At 40.8% G+C, this 14,657-nt stretch overlaps 1 protein-coding gene across 3 annotated transcripts in view; it reads left to right on the top strand.

The window, feature by feature from the left end:
• SGCG (sarcoglycan gamma) overlaps nt 1–13,361 on the top strand; it is a 929,299-nt gene extending 915,938 nt beyond the window's left edge. For all 3 annotated transcript variants that reach the window (XM_086935198.1, XM_086935197.1, XM_086935199.1), the window contains exon 8: nt 12,446–13,361. In XM_086935198.1, the coding sequence (XP_086791324.1) occupies nt 12,446–12,619 (174 nt within the window). In that variant the 3' untranslated portion in view covers nt 12,620–13,361. The remainder of the gene's footprint in view (nt 1–12,445) is intronic.
• The last annotated feature ends 1,296 nt before the right edge of the window (nt 13,362–14,657 follow it).

Below are 14,657 nucleotides of genomic sequence, written 5' to 3'. Positions count from 1 at the left end.
CAGTCCGGCCCTGGGCACAATGGCGTGAGACTGTCCGTGTCGCAAGGCAGCCTGCTTGTGCGCAGAAGCTTAGACACCACAGCAGGCCAATCTTAGTACGTGTGGCTTCCCCCCTTCACAGTTAATTTGGATGCTGACCTGCGTTGTGTAAAAGGGGTTGGAAATCTGTTTGACCTTCAATCCATTTATATACTTTTCACACAAATGTTGAGCATTCTTTGCTATGAAAGCAAAGATATGCATTAGCCTTTACAAATACAAATAACTTAACATACACAGAAGTTAATGATGAAAAAAAAGCCCCATCCCTATGCATCCACACAGTGCACTTTGTCGTGTTGCCTTGTTATTGAAGGCACCGCATCAATTAGATTCCCTGAGTCCCCAAAAGAAACTGACCTATTGGGAGGACAAGAAAACTGTCAGGTGTATCTTTTAAAATATTTCCGCATTGTGACTTAGTGTTCCATATTGGGTGTTATATGATTATTTTAGAGATCACCTCAGGGCCTGGATCACACCCAGCACCACGAACCCTGGTTCTCCTGCCCCCCGCAGATACAGCACCACCGAGTTCTAAACCCTGGATTCCATACTCTGCAACAGCAATTGCTGTTGTGCCTCTCCACAATAAATGACAGGACCTTTCACCTGCCTGCACTGTCTCTTCTCCTGCAACACTGGAGCACCCGTGTGCACGACGACCACCACAGCGCCAACCACAACTGCTTTGGCGAAAGTAGTCTGCTTCCTCCTCAGCACATGATCACTCTGCAAGCACGCCACTGAAATCTGAGACATCATCACCACCCTCACCCCTGATGTCATCTTCCTCCCTCAAACCTGGCTCGCCCAAACATCCACTTCTGACATTGCCTTAACAAATCCCAATGGTTACAAGTTAGCATACTACACCTGCATTAATAAACACAGAAGGGGGATCACCATCATCCACAAAGAAAACATCCACTGCATCACCACCTGATTATTGAACACCTCATTTTAAAACTCCAAACAGAAGGCAAATACACCATCAGGGGCACTCTCGCTTACCATGGACCATGCCCTGGTTTCTGCAACACCATTCCTGACTTAATTGGCCTGCTCACCATAGACTGCAAGGACTACGTCTTCCTCGAACACCTCAATTTTCTCCTCAAGAACCTCAATGACACCAACATCGCCAAATTCCTCGAAAGCATGAACAACATCGGACTTACACTACTAGTCACCAGCCCCAGACACAACGCAGGACATACACCTGACCCTATCTTTACGGCCAGTGACAAAGTCAAGTACAGCATGTCACAGGTTCACTTGGGCAGACCACACTATCATCCACTTCATTAGTACCAAACCCCTAGCCAGTGACCTCCACAGCTGCTGGAGCAAAGTGTCAGAGAGCCAGTGGACAGACAACCTCAACACTTCGCACCCTGACACTGAACCCAACCTAGAACAGACTGTCAAGAACTTCACTGGATGGATCACTGACTGTGCTGACAGAGTCATTATCCATCAAACCTAGCAAACGCAAAAAAATCCACGAAACAGGCCAGATGATATACCATGGAGCTGGGAACCGCGAAACGCAACTGCAAGCAACTGAAAAGAAAATTGTGCACCAGCGAGGATTTCACAGTCAGACCCACTTTTAAGACTGCCCTCAACCATCAACTCCTGGAAAAGATGAAAAAGAACACACTATATTGTAGCCAGCTCCAACCACTGAAAATAACTCTTCAACGTTGTCAGAGAGTTCTTCAACCCCTAAGCCACCAAACCCATCATCAACACTTCCCAGAAACTTTACAACACCCTGCCAGACTTCATCCCTGACAAAATCTTCACCCTCTACAAGACCTTCAAACCTTAGCCCACCACATCGGCCACTTTGCTCCCACAGAAGCAAGACCCCCACCACCAACTCACCACCTGGGACCAGCATTCCACACAGAATGCCACAGCAATAATGAACTCTGTCCACTCAGGAACTGTCACCGACCCCTGTCCTCACCACATTTACAACCTTGGGAGCAAGACAATCCTCACCAAGTTCACTACCCTCTTTAATGCCTCCATCCCCATGGCCACCTTCCCCGAAGAATGGAAACACACAGAAGTCAAAACTCTTCTCAAAAAACCATCGATCGACCCCAGCACACTCAAAAACTACTGACCCAGCTCTCAGCTCCCCTTTCTTTCCTGTCATAGTCCTGGAAAAAGCCATCAACTGCTAAGTCACAGAACACGTGGCAAACAACAATCGCCCGGACACCTCCTAATCTAGATTCCACACCAACCACTGCACCGATACCGGCCTGACAGCTGTCAACAATGCCATCAGAACCCTCCTCAACTGGGGAGAGATTGTGGCTCTGAGCCTCCTCGACCATTTGGCAGCATTCAACGCCATATCCCACGACACCCTGATCAAAAGACTACATCTCATCTGAATCTAAGGAGATGCCATGAAGTGAATCGCCTCCTTCCTCACTGGAGAAAGTCCACCTACCACCGTTCACCTTGGAACCCAAGAACATCCTCCCTCAACCCCACTTAGTTCAACAACTACATCATCAGAGCCCATTGATTAACCATCATATCATATGCAGGAGACACCAAGCTCAAACTTTCACTCACAGACGACCTGACCACCACGAGAGTCAACTATTGCAGGTGTATGGCGAGTAACGCCAACTGGATGAAAAACAACTGCCTGAAACTCAACACATACATACCATAAGTGCTGATCTTCGGAAACAACACCTTGTTCTGGAATAACTTCTGGTGGTCCTCCGAACTAGGACCCTCAAAATCTTCAAATTGTTACCATCAACACAAGACACACTGTCACTCAAGCCCCAGTCATTAGCAGCCTTTACTACAGCAAAATACTCTATGCAGGAATTATCTCTCTCCTCCTGAAGAGACTGCAAACCATAGAGTACTCCATGGTCAGATTCCTCCTCGACCGCCCCAAATGGACCCGCATCACATCTCACACAAGAATCTCCTTTAAGTTCCCACACAGAATCAATGTCAATTCAATATACTGATCTACACCTATGAAGCCCTGCACACTCCAGGACCAGCCTACATTAACCACCGCATGTACTTCCACCAATCCTCCAGACACCTGCGCTCTGCATCCTTCTCCCTTGTGCATACCACTGTATCTGCTGAAGCTCCTTCTCCTCCCTCATGGCTAAATCTTGGAACGGCCTCCACCTCTCTCCTAGTATTCCAGGAAAGCACTCAAGTCATGGCTTTTCAACTGAGCCTGCCTGAAGCAGCAAGACCCTCAGAACCTGGATACGGTCATAGGTGATTTGTTGCACTTTATAAATTCAGATTTAGATTAAGACACCCAATAGATATCCTGTGCTGCTAAATGAAACTGAGACAGATAAGTACAAATTTCTCATATGTCTCGCTCACTGAGTTATGCTCTTGTGGACTAGTGGTGTTAGGAGTCAGAAAAATCTGTCAGAGAATCTCTGATATCTGCAGATAATACATCAGCATCCCACCCTGAAACCCAAAATTGGCACACACAAATGTAGGTATTTTATATATAATTAGAATGTATTATTTATTGTTCTTCTATTAATCAGGTAGATCCAAATTATCTTAATAAAATAAACACCCGCACCCTAGGGTGGGGGAAAAACTCACACTTGCCACCCCACTATGGAACTCTGAATCCTTGGGTACACTGGGCCGAATTAAGGGTTTGACAAATGAGACCTAATCGGACTCTCACGAATTGCTGACCTCTGGGGGCAAGACGGAATGATCACATTTGCCTCACTACAACAGACACACTAATTAGCCACATCAGAATACTTTAGATACATGCAGGTTAGACACTCCCCCAGGCTAACATCCCACTGGGTCCACTTACCAGAGTCCTCCCTACTAGGGGACAGATTTCTAGACGGGCTACTAAAAGAAAAAGCTATCTCCCTCATATACTAGAAGCTCATACGAAACACCCCAGGCACCCTTACATCCTTGAGAGAGAAATGGGGGTGGGACGGACTGGAGTTAGATGATGAGGAGTGGCAGGAAACCCTCTCCTCGCCAAGGGAGGTCGCCATCTCAGCAAAACTTAGGTTGATCCAATTAAAGATCTTACATTATGTGCATCTTTCCGGCCCTCAATTGGTTCTAATGGGCAGGAGCGAAGAGGGCAGGTGCAAAAGAAACTGTGGCCTTGAGGGTCTTTTCTGCATATTATCTGGGAGTGTCCCATAATTCAAAACTACTGGAAGGAAATACATAAATGTATGAGTGATGTATGGGGGTAGAAATGTGGTTTGAAGCAAAAAGGTGTCTTTTAAATGTTTGGGAGCCCCACGGATCTTAACACCAAAGGTAAAATCTGGTCAACACTCAGCCAGATGGTGGCTAAGCGGAACATCGCTCGCCTGTGGGGAGCAACAATACCACCGACACTTGTGGCCTGGAAGAACAATATGGACAGGTGTATGATACGGGAGAAAACTGTCTATGTGTCATGTGGCTGCCCCCGTAAGTGGATAGCACTCTGGACAAAGTGGAATGTAAATCGTGGTAATATATGTGAGCCCCATTTGTCCCTCCCACTGTAGACCAACTGACTCCTTGATGTATTTTGTTGCTGTTCTTCGTACTCTCTCTCACTGTACTAATGTATGAAATAATTTTTGTGTTTTGCGTAAATGTGACACAACTGTAACCTATGTCTTATTGTATGCACTGGCCATGCCACCTGCACTGTTTAATAAAAAGAATTAAAAAAATAAAAAATTAAAATAAACACCTAACATTTAAGAACTAGAATAAGAGGGGACGTTAGATACACTCCACACATTATTCATTACTTCTCCCTAATTACAGAATATATGCAACTACATTCTACCTAGCCAGATTAAAGCTTCATATATTACTTTGTGATATTTTGAATAATATTTCATTTAGAGCTGCTGCAGACCTGTATGCCAGTGGGACTCAAATAGATATTTTGTTTTCAGCATCCTTTTTTATCTATTGGTCAGTGTGCTTTCCCAGCCCCAATTGCTTGAGTCTCTTATACCCAGTTCATGCATGAAAGTCTATTGAGCTAGAGGATTCAAAGCATGCATTAGCTACTGCTTTGTGTCACTAGAATTCTACTATACACAGAGCTTGCACAGTGCTTACTTGTCGGCAGACCTTTGACTATCGTGTCCCAGGAATTGGGAAAATTCCAGTTCTGGCTATTGCAACATGAGCAGCAGAAAATGCACAACAGTTAAGTACATTAAAATGCAAGAATTGTGATTCACGCAAGCTAAGATTGCCGCCCCGGGGTGAGCTCCTCATCGCTTCAGCCATTCATTGACATTTCCTGCAATTAAAGAGACAGAATTTACCCTAATTATGCCGGCAGCAGCTTTTTAAAGTTTTTACTTGCCAGTGGGGTGCTTACCTAGTTCCTCTACGCAGAAGAAGGAGTCTTTTTCCTCTCCTGTTTCTTTTTCAGTCTTCTCTCACAGGTACAGCCGAGTCTTCCTGTTAGGGGGGTGGAGCAACATTCTTGAAAGGGCGAGGTTGTGGCCTAGTCACTCCCACAGTCAGATTTAGCTGCTGCACCTCCTTCTACTGAAAGGTCTTCCTTTTTCTAAATATACTGCTATTTATATTTTATTTTGTTGCAGAATTCCAATTTAAGAAAGTATGGAGAGCAAAAATACACAAGTTCAACATAATATTTCTTCACCTCCAGTTAAATCCCTTTGGCTTTACTACTTGTTGAGATTCAAGCAATTCGTTCTTGCACAGATATTATTGCATCTACAATTAAGAATTTACTAAAAGACATGGCTGTTCTATCTTGCCCACTGTGAGTCGCTAGCCAGCTTCTTTGTGGAAAAAGTAAATGCCATCTACCGTTCTTTTCCCAAAGTTGACTCTGACAGTACGATCTTGACATTGCGTACTTCTCAATGCTTGGCCTCTTTCCCTATACCATCGGAGCAGGAGTTTAATCTCCTAGCAGCCCAGGTCAAGTCTGGCTCACCAGATGACCCTTTGAGACCTGCCCAGTTTATGGACTCGGCGTCCTTTTGCCTTCCTCCTATCCACCATCTGGTGGAGCAATCCCTTACCATCGGTTCAGTTCCACCTAGTTGGAAGGCTGCCTGCGTCATGCCCATCATAAAGAAGCCTGGATTGGATCCGTCGAAGCCGGAGAGTTATCGACCTATCTCCCTTCTTCCCTGGGTGGCAAAGATTACAGAGGCCCATGTTAATAACATCTTAACAAACCATCTGGAATCAGAACATCTACTAGATCCTACACAGAATGGTTTTAGATCTGGACATAGTACAGAGACTGAACTTTTATTCATGGTCGAACATCTCCGCTCTGTACTAGATGCAGGTCAAACGGCGGCACTGGTCCTCCTGGACCTCAGTGCCGCCTTTGACACTGTATCTCACACCATTCTTATTCGAAGGCTTGGTGAGGCTGGTATCTCAGGCAGGGCGTTGGATTGGTTTCAATCGTTCCTTTTGGAACGAACCTTTCAGGTTGTAATGCCACCGTTTAGATCCAAGTCCTACACCATCACTCAGGGAGTCCCGCAGGGCTCGGCGTTGAGCCCCACTCTCTTCAACCTCTACGTTCAACCTTTGGCGGAGGTTGCGAAGAGTTGGGGTCTCACTATGGTATCATACGCCGATGATACCCAGTTGGCGGTGGCTCTTAACGGGGACTCTGGCCAACTGGCGTCAAACTTTACGGACGGTTTGAGGGCCGTTGCTAGCTGGCTTACGTCCAACTGTCTACAACTCAACGCCCTCAAAACTGAGGTGATGGTGCTGGGGAAACATCCTGATCGTTGGGGCGCCAGCTGGTGACCTAAGGAATTGGGACCTCCCCCTAAACCGGTCTCCGAACTTAAAAACCTTGGCGTCTGGCTGGATTCCAAACTAACCTTCTCATACCACACTAAGAAGGTGGCATCCACGTGCTTTGGCATTTTGCGTGGTTTGAGGCCTATCCTCAAATTTTTTGATGCCTCCACACGCCAGATGGTAATCCAAGCCAGCGTACTATCGAGGCTCGACTACGCGAGCTCACTGCTTTTGGGCGCCAACCAGGCGGAAGTCCTGCGACTTCAACGGGTACAGAACGTGGCAGCTAGAGCCCTGGTGGACCTGCCTCGCTTCTGCTCAGCCCGTAGCGCAATCTTCAACTTGCACTGGCTGCCAGTAATCAGGCGGATAGAGTTCAAGGCCCTCTGTTTTGCCTTCAAAATTCTTAAATTAGACACCCCCATCATCCTTCAGCACCTTTTGTCTTTGTACACCCCTTCGCGCAGTCTTCGCTCTGCTGGCCAAAATCTGGCACTTGTCCCTCGATTTCAGAGATGTAGACTGGGTGGCCGATCGTTTACGGTCTTGGCCTCTAAATTATGGAATGCACTTCCTGCCTACATCCGCACCCTGGATGACCTTTTTGCTTTTAGGAAAGCTGTTAAAACTAATTTTTTTCCTCTGCCTTATTAATTACTCCCTACTTTTTCTGTGTTAGTTATGTTACCTTTTCCAGCTATAGCGCCGGGACGCCCCTTAGCTGGGGCAGCTGCGCGCTTAAAAAATCCAAATAATATAACATACCATAACATAACATCAATGAAAATATCTGATAACACCGCTTGTAGCAAAAATGCCTCCTCTGTCTTAACCTTTTGAATTGGAAATATACAGTATCGACCGGAATTAGGCTTTTCAGATGTAGGTGGCTACATTTCAGATTCGGTAATTTACCAAATCGGTATTTAAGAATTCGGTAAATTACCGAATTCTTAAATACCGATTCGGTAAATTACTGAATCTGAAATGAAGGAAGCACTAAAGTGAGTGCTTTTCACCTGTAAGGATTCGTTATTTACCACCAACTACAAGTTGGTGGTAAATAACGAAAATCGTTAAACAAGCAATTTTGTGCTTTTTTAACAGTGCGATGTGGCAGACATACATGCCCTTAGGGCATGTATGTCTGCCATATGTGCACCCATGCACTATTCAGGGGTACAACAGGGTGTCAATGTGACACCCTGCCACCCTTGTAGGTCTTCCCCCCTTACCAATTCGGTATTTACCGAATTGGCATTCCCCATTCCAGGCCCATAGGAATGAATGGGGAATACCGATTTGGTAAATACTGAATCGGTATTTACCGAATTTTACAGATTCTGTCAAAATTACCGAATGAATACCTAGATACCATTTACCCATTCTAAAATACCGAATCGGTAAAATTCGGTATTTTAGAATCGGTAAATGGTATTTAGCTACATCTGGCCCTAAATGTTGTTTTTTTCTGTGTTTGCACACACGTATCTTTACTTTTCTTTTTTCCCTATTGTTAATTTCAAGAGCTACTATTTATTCTTTTATGCTTTAAAAATTGTAATCTCTTCTACCCTGCACTTTTTCTCCATTATGGCTAATTTCAATAATATTAAAATTGCATCCTTGAATGTTAAAGATTTAAGACATACTGTGAAGCGTACTAAAATTTTAGATTATTTGCGATGGTTATAAAGAGGATATTTGTTTCTTGCAAGAGACAGATATTGATGATACAGTCATGACTTTTATGCAGAATAAAGGGTTGGTACTGTTATATCTTTTCCTGCTGTACATAGGAAAAATGGTGTTGCTATCCTTCTTGCAAAAAAGATTAAATTTTCAAATATTGAGCAAATCTTCAGATGTAGAAGGTTGTTATATTGTAGTGAAACTTAAAATTTAAGGCACAGTTATGTTTTTAAATAATGTATATGGTCCAAGTACTGATGGTCCCAATTTTTGGTCTCTTTTTACCACAGAAGTGGTCAAGTTAGGCAATGTCCCACCTATTGTTAGAGGAGAGTTTAACCTTAAATGTGACCCTTTATTAGACAGATCTCACAAACTAAATATCAACCATCTAGAGCTTTTGTTTACTCTAAAGTAATTTTTTAAACAACTAAGTTGGTTGATATTTGGGGTTGCATTATCCTACTGAGAAAATGTTCACTTTCTTTTTAAAATCCTCATAGCTTATTCAAGATTAGATTATTCATTAGTTTTGGGCTAATTAATTCACTCAGTTGCTACACCACATATCTGTAATATTGATATTTCTGGCCATGCTCTTATTTCTATAGTTCTACAACTTAGTTCAAATTTTCAAGCTGAATCCAGAAAGCGTATAAATACACATATTGTTCTTAACGAAAAAAAATGCCCCAAAAATTTTATCAGCACTTCAGGATTATTTTACTGTTAACCCAGAAGGCTCTACAACCATGGTAACTCAATGGGATGCCTTTAAAGCTTATATTAGAGGCACAACCATTTCTCTTTTGGCTCATGAAAACAACCCATTCAATTCTAAAACTAAAGAATTTGACAAACATTGCAAAATTGAAGAGACTTATCATAACATCTAATGACTCCCTATTTAAAAAAAAATTCAAAAGCTGCATTATGAGTTTAACTTAACATTAAGCAGTAGAGCTGGTTTACAACTTTCTAATACTAAAGCCAAGTTTTGTTTTAATGCTAATAGATTTGAATGGCTCTTGGCATACTATTTAAGGTATTAAAAAAGATACAACTAAAATAAATTCAATTCATGGTTCCAATAGAAAGATTAGATTATCCCAATTGGATATTGTTAATGAATTTCTAGATTGTTACTCAACCTTATATAATAAACCTCATCTAGAAGACACCCTTCCCTGATTGATGCTTTTGTTCATAAATGTGGATTACCTAAAGTTTCACAGTTAACCAAAGATAAATTATGCTCACAAATTACTATGAAAGAAATTGAACTGGCTATTAAATCCCTTAAGCAGTGTAAATATCCAGGTCCTGTTGGAATTCCAGTGAAATTGTATAAAGAATTTTCCTTGTAACTAATTCCTCATTTATTTAAACGTTTGACCTTTTTTAGTGTTTCAAGCTCAACTTCTGGTTTTATTTACTGAAGCTTTGATTATAGTTCTTCCAAAACGTAACAAAGACCCGACCATTGTATTGAATTATTGCCCTATTTCCTTAATAAATCAAGATTGTAAACTATATTCGAAAATTCTTGCAACCAGATTGACCTCCATAATGGATTCTATTATTTATACCGATCAATCTGGTTTTATGAAAAATAGGTACTTTGTCAATAACACCAGAGTCTTATTACATACTATTGAACAGGGGTCTTCCTTATCTTAACCATCTGGAGTGCTTGCATTGGATGCTGAAAAAGCTTTTGATAAAGCTCACTGGCAATTTTTATTTCATACCTAATTGGCATTCAATTTTGGTGATTTGTTTATTCGCATGATATCTGCTCTCTATTCTATTCCTTCTGCTCGCCTATTCATTATTGGTTACATTTGTAATCAGTTTTTTTCTTTTTAGAAGTACCAGACAAGGTTGTCCCTTGTCTCAATTGTTATTTCTTCTTGTTATTGAACCCTTACTAACTACTATCAGAAAATCTGTTGCTATCACTGGTATTATTATTAAGTATGTTATCATCAAAACACTAGCTTATGCAGATAATATGCTTTTGTTAATTAGTAATCCCGATTTTTCCCAACCTCCTTTATTAGATATTATCTCATTATATTCTCAGATTTCAGGTTATACATTACATGCCAACAAAACTGTTTTTCCCTCTCAATCTTCATTGAACACCTGATATGTTACCCCTATAAGAAATGATTTAGGAAAGTGATAAAATTAAATACATTGGTATTCTGTTCTCCACTTCTATAAAAAACAATTACATTAAACTGTGAATCCATTATAAACTACATTAAATATATATTCTCTAGATATTTCCTTTACTTACGTTGCTAACTATGTGTAACACTTCAATGTTAATTAATACATCTATGATTTTAAAATCTACAAAGTTAATAGTTTATGATGTAGATTCACTTTTTCAATCAACTATTTCAAATACTTTTGATATGTACTTATGGCATAATCCTAGATTAAAACTTTCTCGAACAGCAAAATGTTGGCATTCTTGGATTAAAGCTGGTATTTTATATTTAAAAGATATATATAATAATCATTTTATAATTCGATGAATTACCTCCTCCTGATTTATTTAAAAATGAGCTTTCATGAAATTCTATTCTAGTCTCCTTTAATAATGTCCCCTCAAATATTAATTCAGATTTAACAATTCATATTCCAGCAGCATCTGCTTGAATATGAATAATAATAATTAGCTTTTCTTCCCCATCCATTTAATTTATTATTCTCCACATCATATTGTACCTGTTTTACATTTATATATTGTTCTTTGTAGAAAGTTTTTCTGGTGTACTTATTTACAGTGCTCTTTTTTGTATTTTCTTTGTTTATTATAAAATTCAATAAACTATTTTGAACACAAAAATGCAAGAATTGAAGCTAGAACTGCATGTAAATAAAGGCCTACATCTAGTACCATCCCTTTTATATTTACTAAATCAAGAATTCAAATTCTTTCAAATTACAAATAACGAGGATGTTAACATTCTTCAAGGCCTTTGGCGTATGAAACATTTTCAACCATGTAGGAAAAGCCTGTTCATATAAGACATTGTCACATCCACCACACTCTAGACCTGCCCAACACCCATTCATGCACTCATCCAATTATTTAGCAATCTATATGTACACTCACTCATCCTTCCAACTGTCTGTTCATTCGCTCTTTCACGCAGGTGCTCAATTACTTACCAATTAATTGAACATATCCAATTCATTGTCCATTTTTCCCAAACTGCTCCTCTCACTGCACCCGTCTAACTTTCCTACTGCTGCCCCCACTCATTGACTTAGCCTCACAAGTGGCCCTTGCCCTCTTTATTCATTCACTCACCCATTCCTCCCATTGTCCTTCAATGCACTGGTTTCATTTAGCCATGCCTTCCATATTTCATAAATACACTCTCCTTTGTTAATAAGTACATCCATGCATTCACTTATCTACCCATTCACCCAACCGTTGATTAATTCTCACATTTATCACTAATCCACACCCATAAGCAATGAAAAAATACTTATAGGCTTTGGCAATTGTTGTTTTTATTACAACCTCTTTAATTAGGTTATAGTTTTTACGGATTATTTGTACTTTTGTCTCATGAGGTTATGTATAGTTCTACTATGATATGAATTATTTCAATAAAGGTCCACAGTGGACTGCATCAGCCACCATTTCACCTGAAGCCTTTGGAAGCAGCCAAGTAGGTACAGAGGTCACTAAAAGTAACAGAATTAATGAATTCATGACTAGATTGCATGACATGGCAACCATTTTTTTAAAAGCTTAATCATTATAACCATCTCCTGTATTTCAAATGAGTATTTGGTACTTGGTGTAATAGTGAATAAATTGTTTTTGTCTTCTGAACAGATTGTGCTTGATGCTGAAACTGTACGACTTCCCAAGCTGCCTCAGGGTTCAAGGGGTGATACTGGCAATGCTCAAGGACTTTACGAGATTTGTGTGTGTAAAGATGGCAAACTGTACCTGTCAGTGGCTGGTGTAAGCTCTACCTGCCTCGAGTACAGCCGGGTCTGTTCATGAAGCTCCCGCTAAGGCCTCTAGCTGCCTGGATATTATCAATGAAATGTACATCACTAACTGGCAAACAACCCTGACTGGCGACAGACACTTCAACAACAAACTCACTATAGAGCTGCACAGCTAAAAACCCAATTTGAATGTCTGGACTGTGGGAGAGAAACACCCACACCTGTAAACACATATAAGTTGATGCAGAAGAGCACAATTGAATACCAATATCCCCGATGGAAGCTTTTGAGAGTCAAGGCATGCACTGAACTCAACTACGTCACAACATCATGGTCCGCCATGGAGGGATAACCAGTTTCTTTTACTACTTCCTATTGACAGAGTTCGAGTCCACCACTCAAGCTAATGTCACAAAAACAAGCATCACGTTGGACTACATGTACGCAATTAAAAATATGCTCTCTAATTTATTGGTCACTTCAACCAGTGACAGCAAAAGTTACTATGCAATGTTTCCTGCAATAACACATAGGCTACATACTGTCATTTTTGCATTTTCAAGCAAGTGTAAATGAGTAAAAATGAGACCGAATTCAGAGCAGGCTTCACAGTTAGTATTTTCATTAGCACCGGTAGATTACGCAAAACCTATACATATTTTAAATTCACTGAAAGTATCTGTAAATGAAAGTGTGTAACAAAGAATGCAGAACATTGAACCATCACTGCAACTATTAGTGGACATTTCAACTTGCATTAAAGAGAATTCTGGTTTACAAAACATCGCAGAATACTCATTTGGGAGGTTTCAGAGATTGCTAAAAATAAATACAAATGGTATTTTTTTTATTTGCGTTATTTTACATTTCCTAACTTTTAAACGGCATTGTCATTTTAAGGTAATAATATATATACCATAGATTTTAGGGAAAGTTATAGTTAGTTGGACATTTCACTAGTACAAAACCAGAGAAATTCCCCCGTTATAGTTAGTTCAGCTAACTATAACTCATACCCCGCAATGCACTGCTGATGACATCACATATTACATCACTCATGACATGGTCAGTGACAGCACTGATGACATCACTGATGACACCTCAAATGACATCACTGATGACATCATCCAGTGACTATGTGTTTCTGTAAGGCTTACTGAAGAATCAGTGGGTGCATAAGTGTCTGAATGGGTGATTTAGTAAGTGCGTGACTGATTCTATAAGTGAGTGATTAAAAAAATCTTACTGAATGCATGGGTTAGTGACTAAATTGTGTGAATGTCTGTATCCGTCTGTCTGTTGGTGAGTAAGCGGCGGCATGGGTCTGCAAATATCTACTTGAGTGTCTATGTGGGTTATTGATTGGTTGCCTGAGTATCAGTATGGGATCCTCAGTGTTTGTGTGAGTGGTGTGTGTGTGACTCTGTGCATAGATGTGTGAGTGGGTGATTCACTGGGTGCATGGTTTCAAGAGTGCATCTGTGGTGGACTGCATGGGTGGATGAGTGTGTGTATGGGTGTGTTAGTGAGTGAATGTCTATTTCAGTGGTACATGTGTGAGTAACTACATATGTGAAAGGCAGTAAATATGTGTGTTGAGGTACATAAATGGCTATAAGTGAGAGTGTGTGATTGGGAGAGTGGCTGTATGGATAAGTGTGTGCTTGTATCAGTGATTGTATAAGAGCGTACGAATGTGCTACTATTTGTATGAGTAATTGAGCTGGTGTGGGTATAACTGTATAGGTGAGTAAATGGTAGTGTGATTAATTATTTGCATGACTGATGACTGGTGTGTGAGTACCTCTATGGATGGGTGGTGGTGTGTGAGTGTCTATATAAGTGTATGAGTGCATATGATAGCCCTGTACTGAGTGACCATAAGTATGAGTGACTGTACGTGTGAGTGAGTGGATGTGTGTGTGTAAACCTAAGAATCAGTGAGTGGGTATGTAGTTATTGGTGTTGGAGTGTCTATGGTTTTGAGAATGGCTGTCTGTAATTTAGACTGGGTGTATCAAAGGTTATATTAGGGTGTGAGAAAATGCATCAATTTATCACATGGATGATGTCATCAGTGATTTAATTTG

Source organism: Lissotriton vulgaris, chromosome 8 (assembly GCF_964263255.1).
Source record: "Lissotriton vulgaris chromosome 8, aLisVul1.2, whole genome shotgun sequence".
NCBI lineage: Eukaryota > Metazoa > Chordata > Amphibia > Caudata > Salamandridae > Lissotriton > Lissotriton vulgaris.
This window is presented reverse-complemented; position numbering and strand designations above follow the sequence as displayed.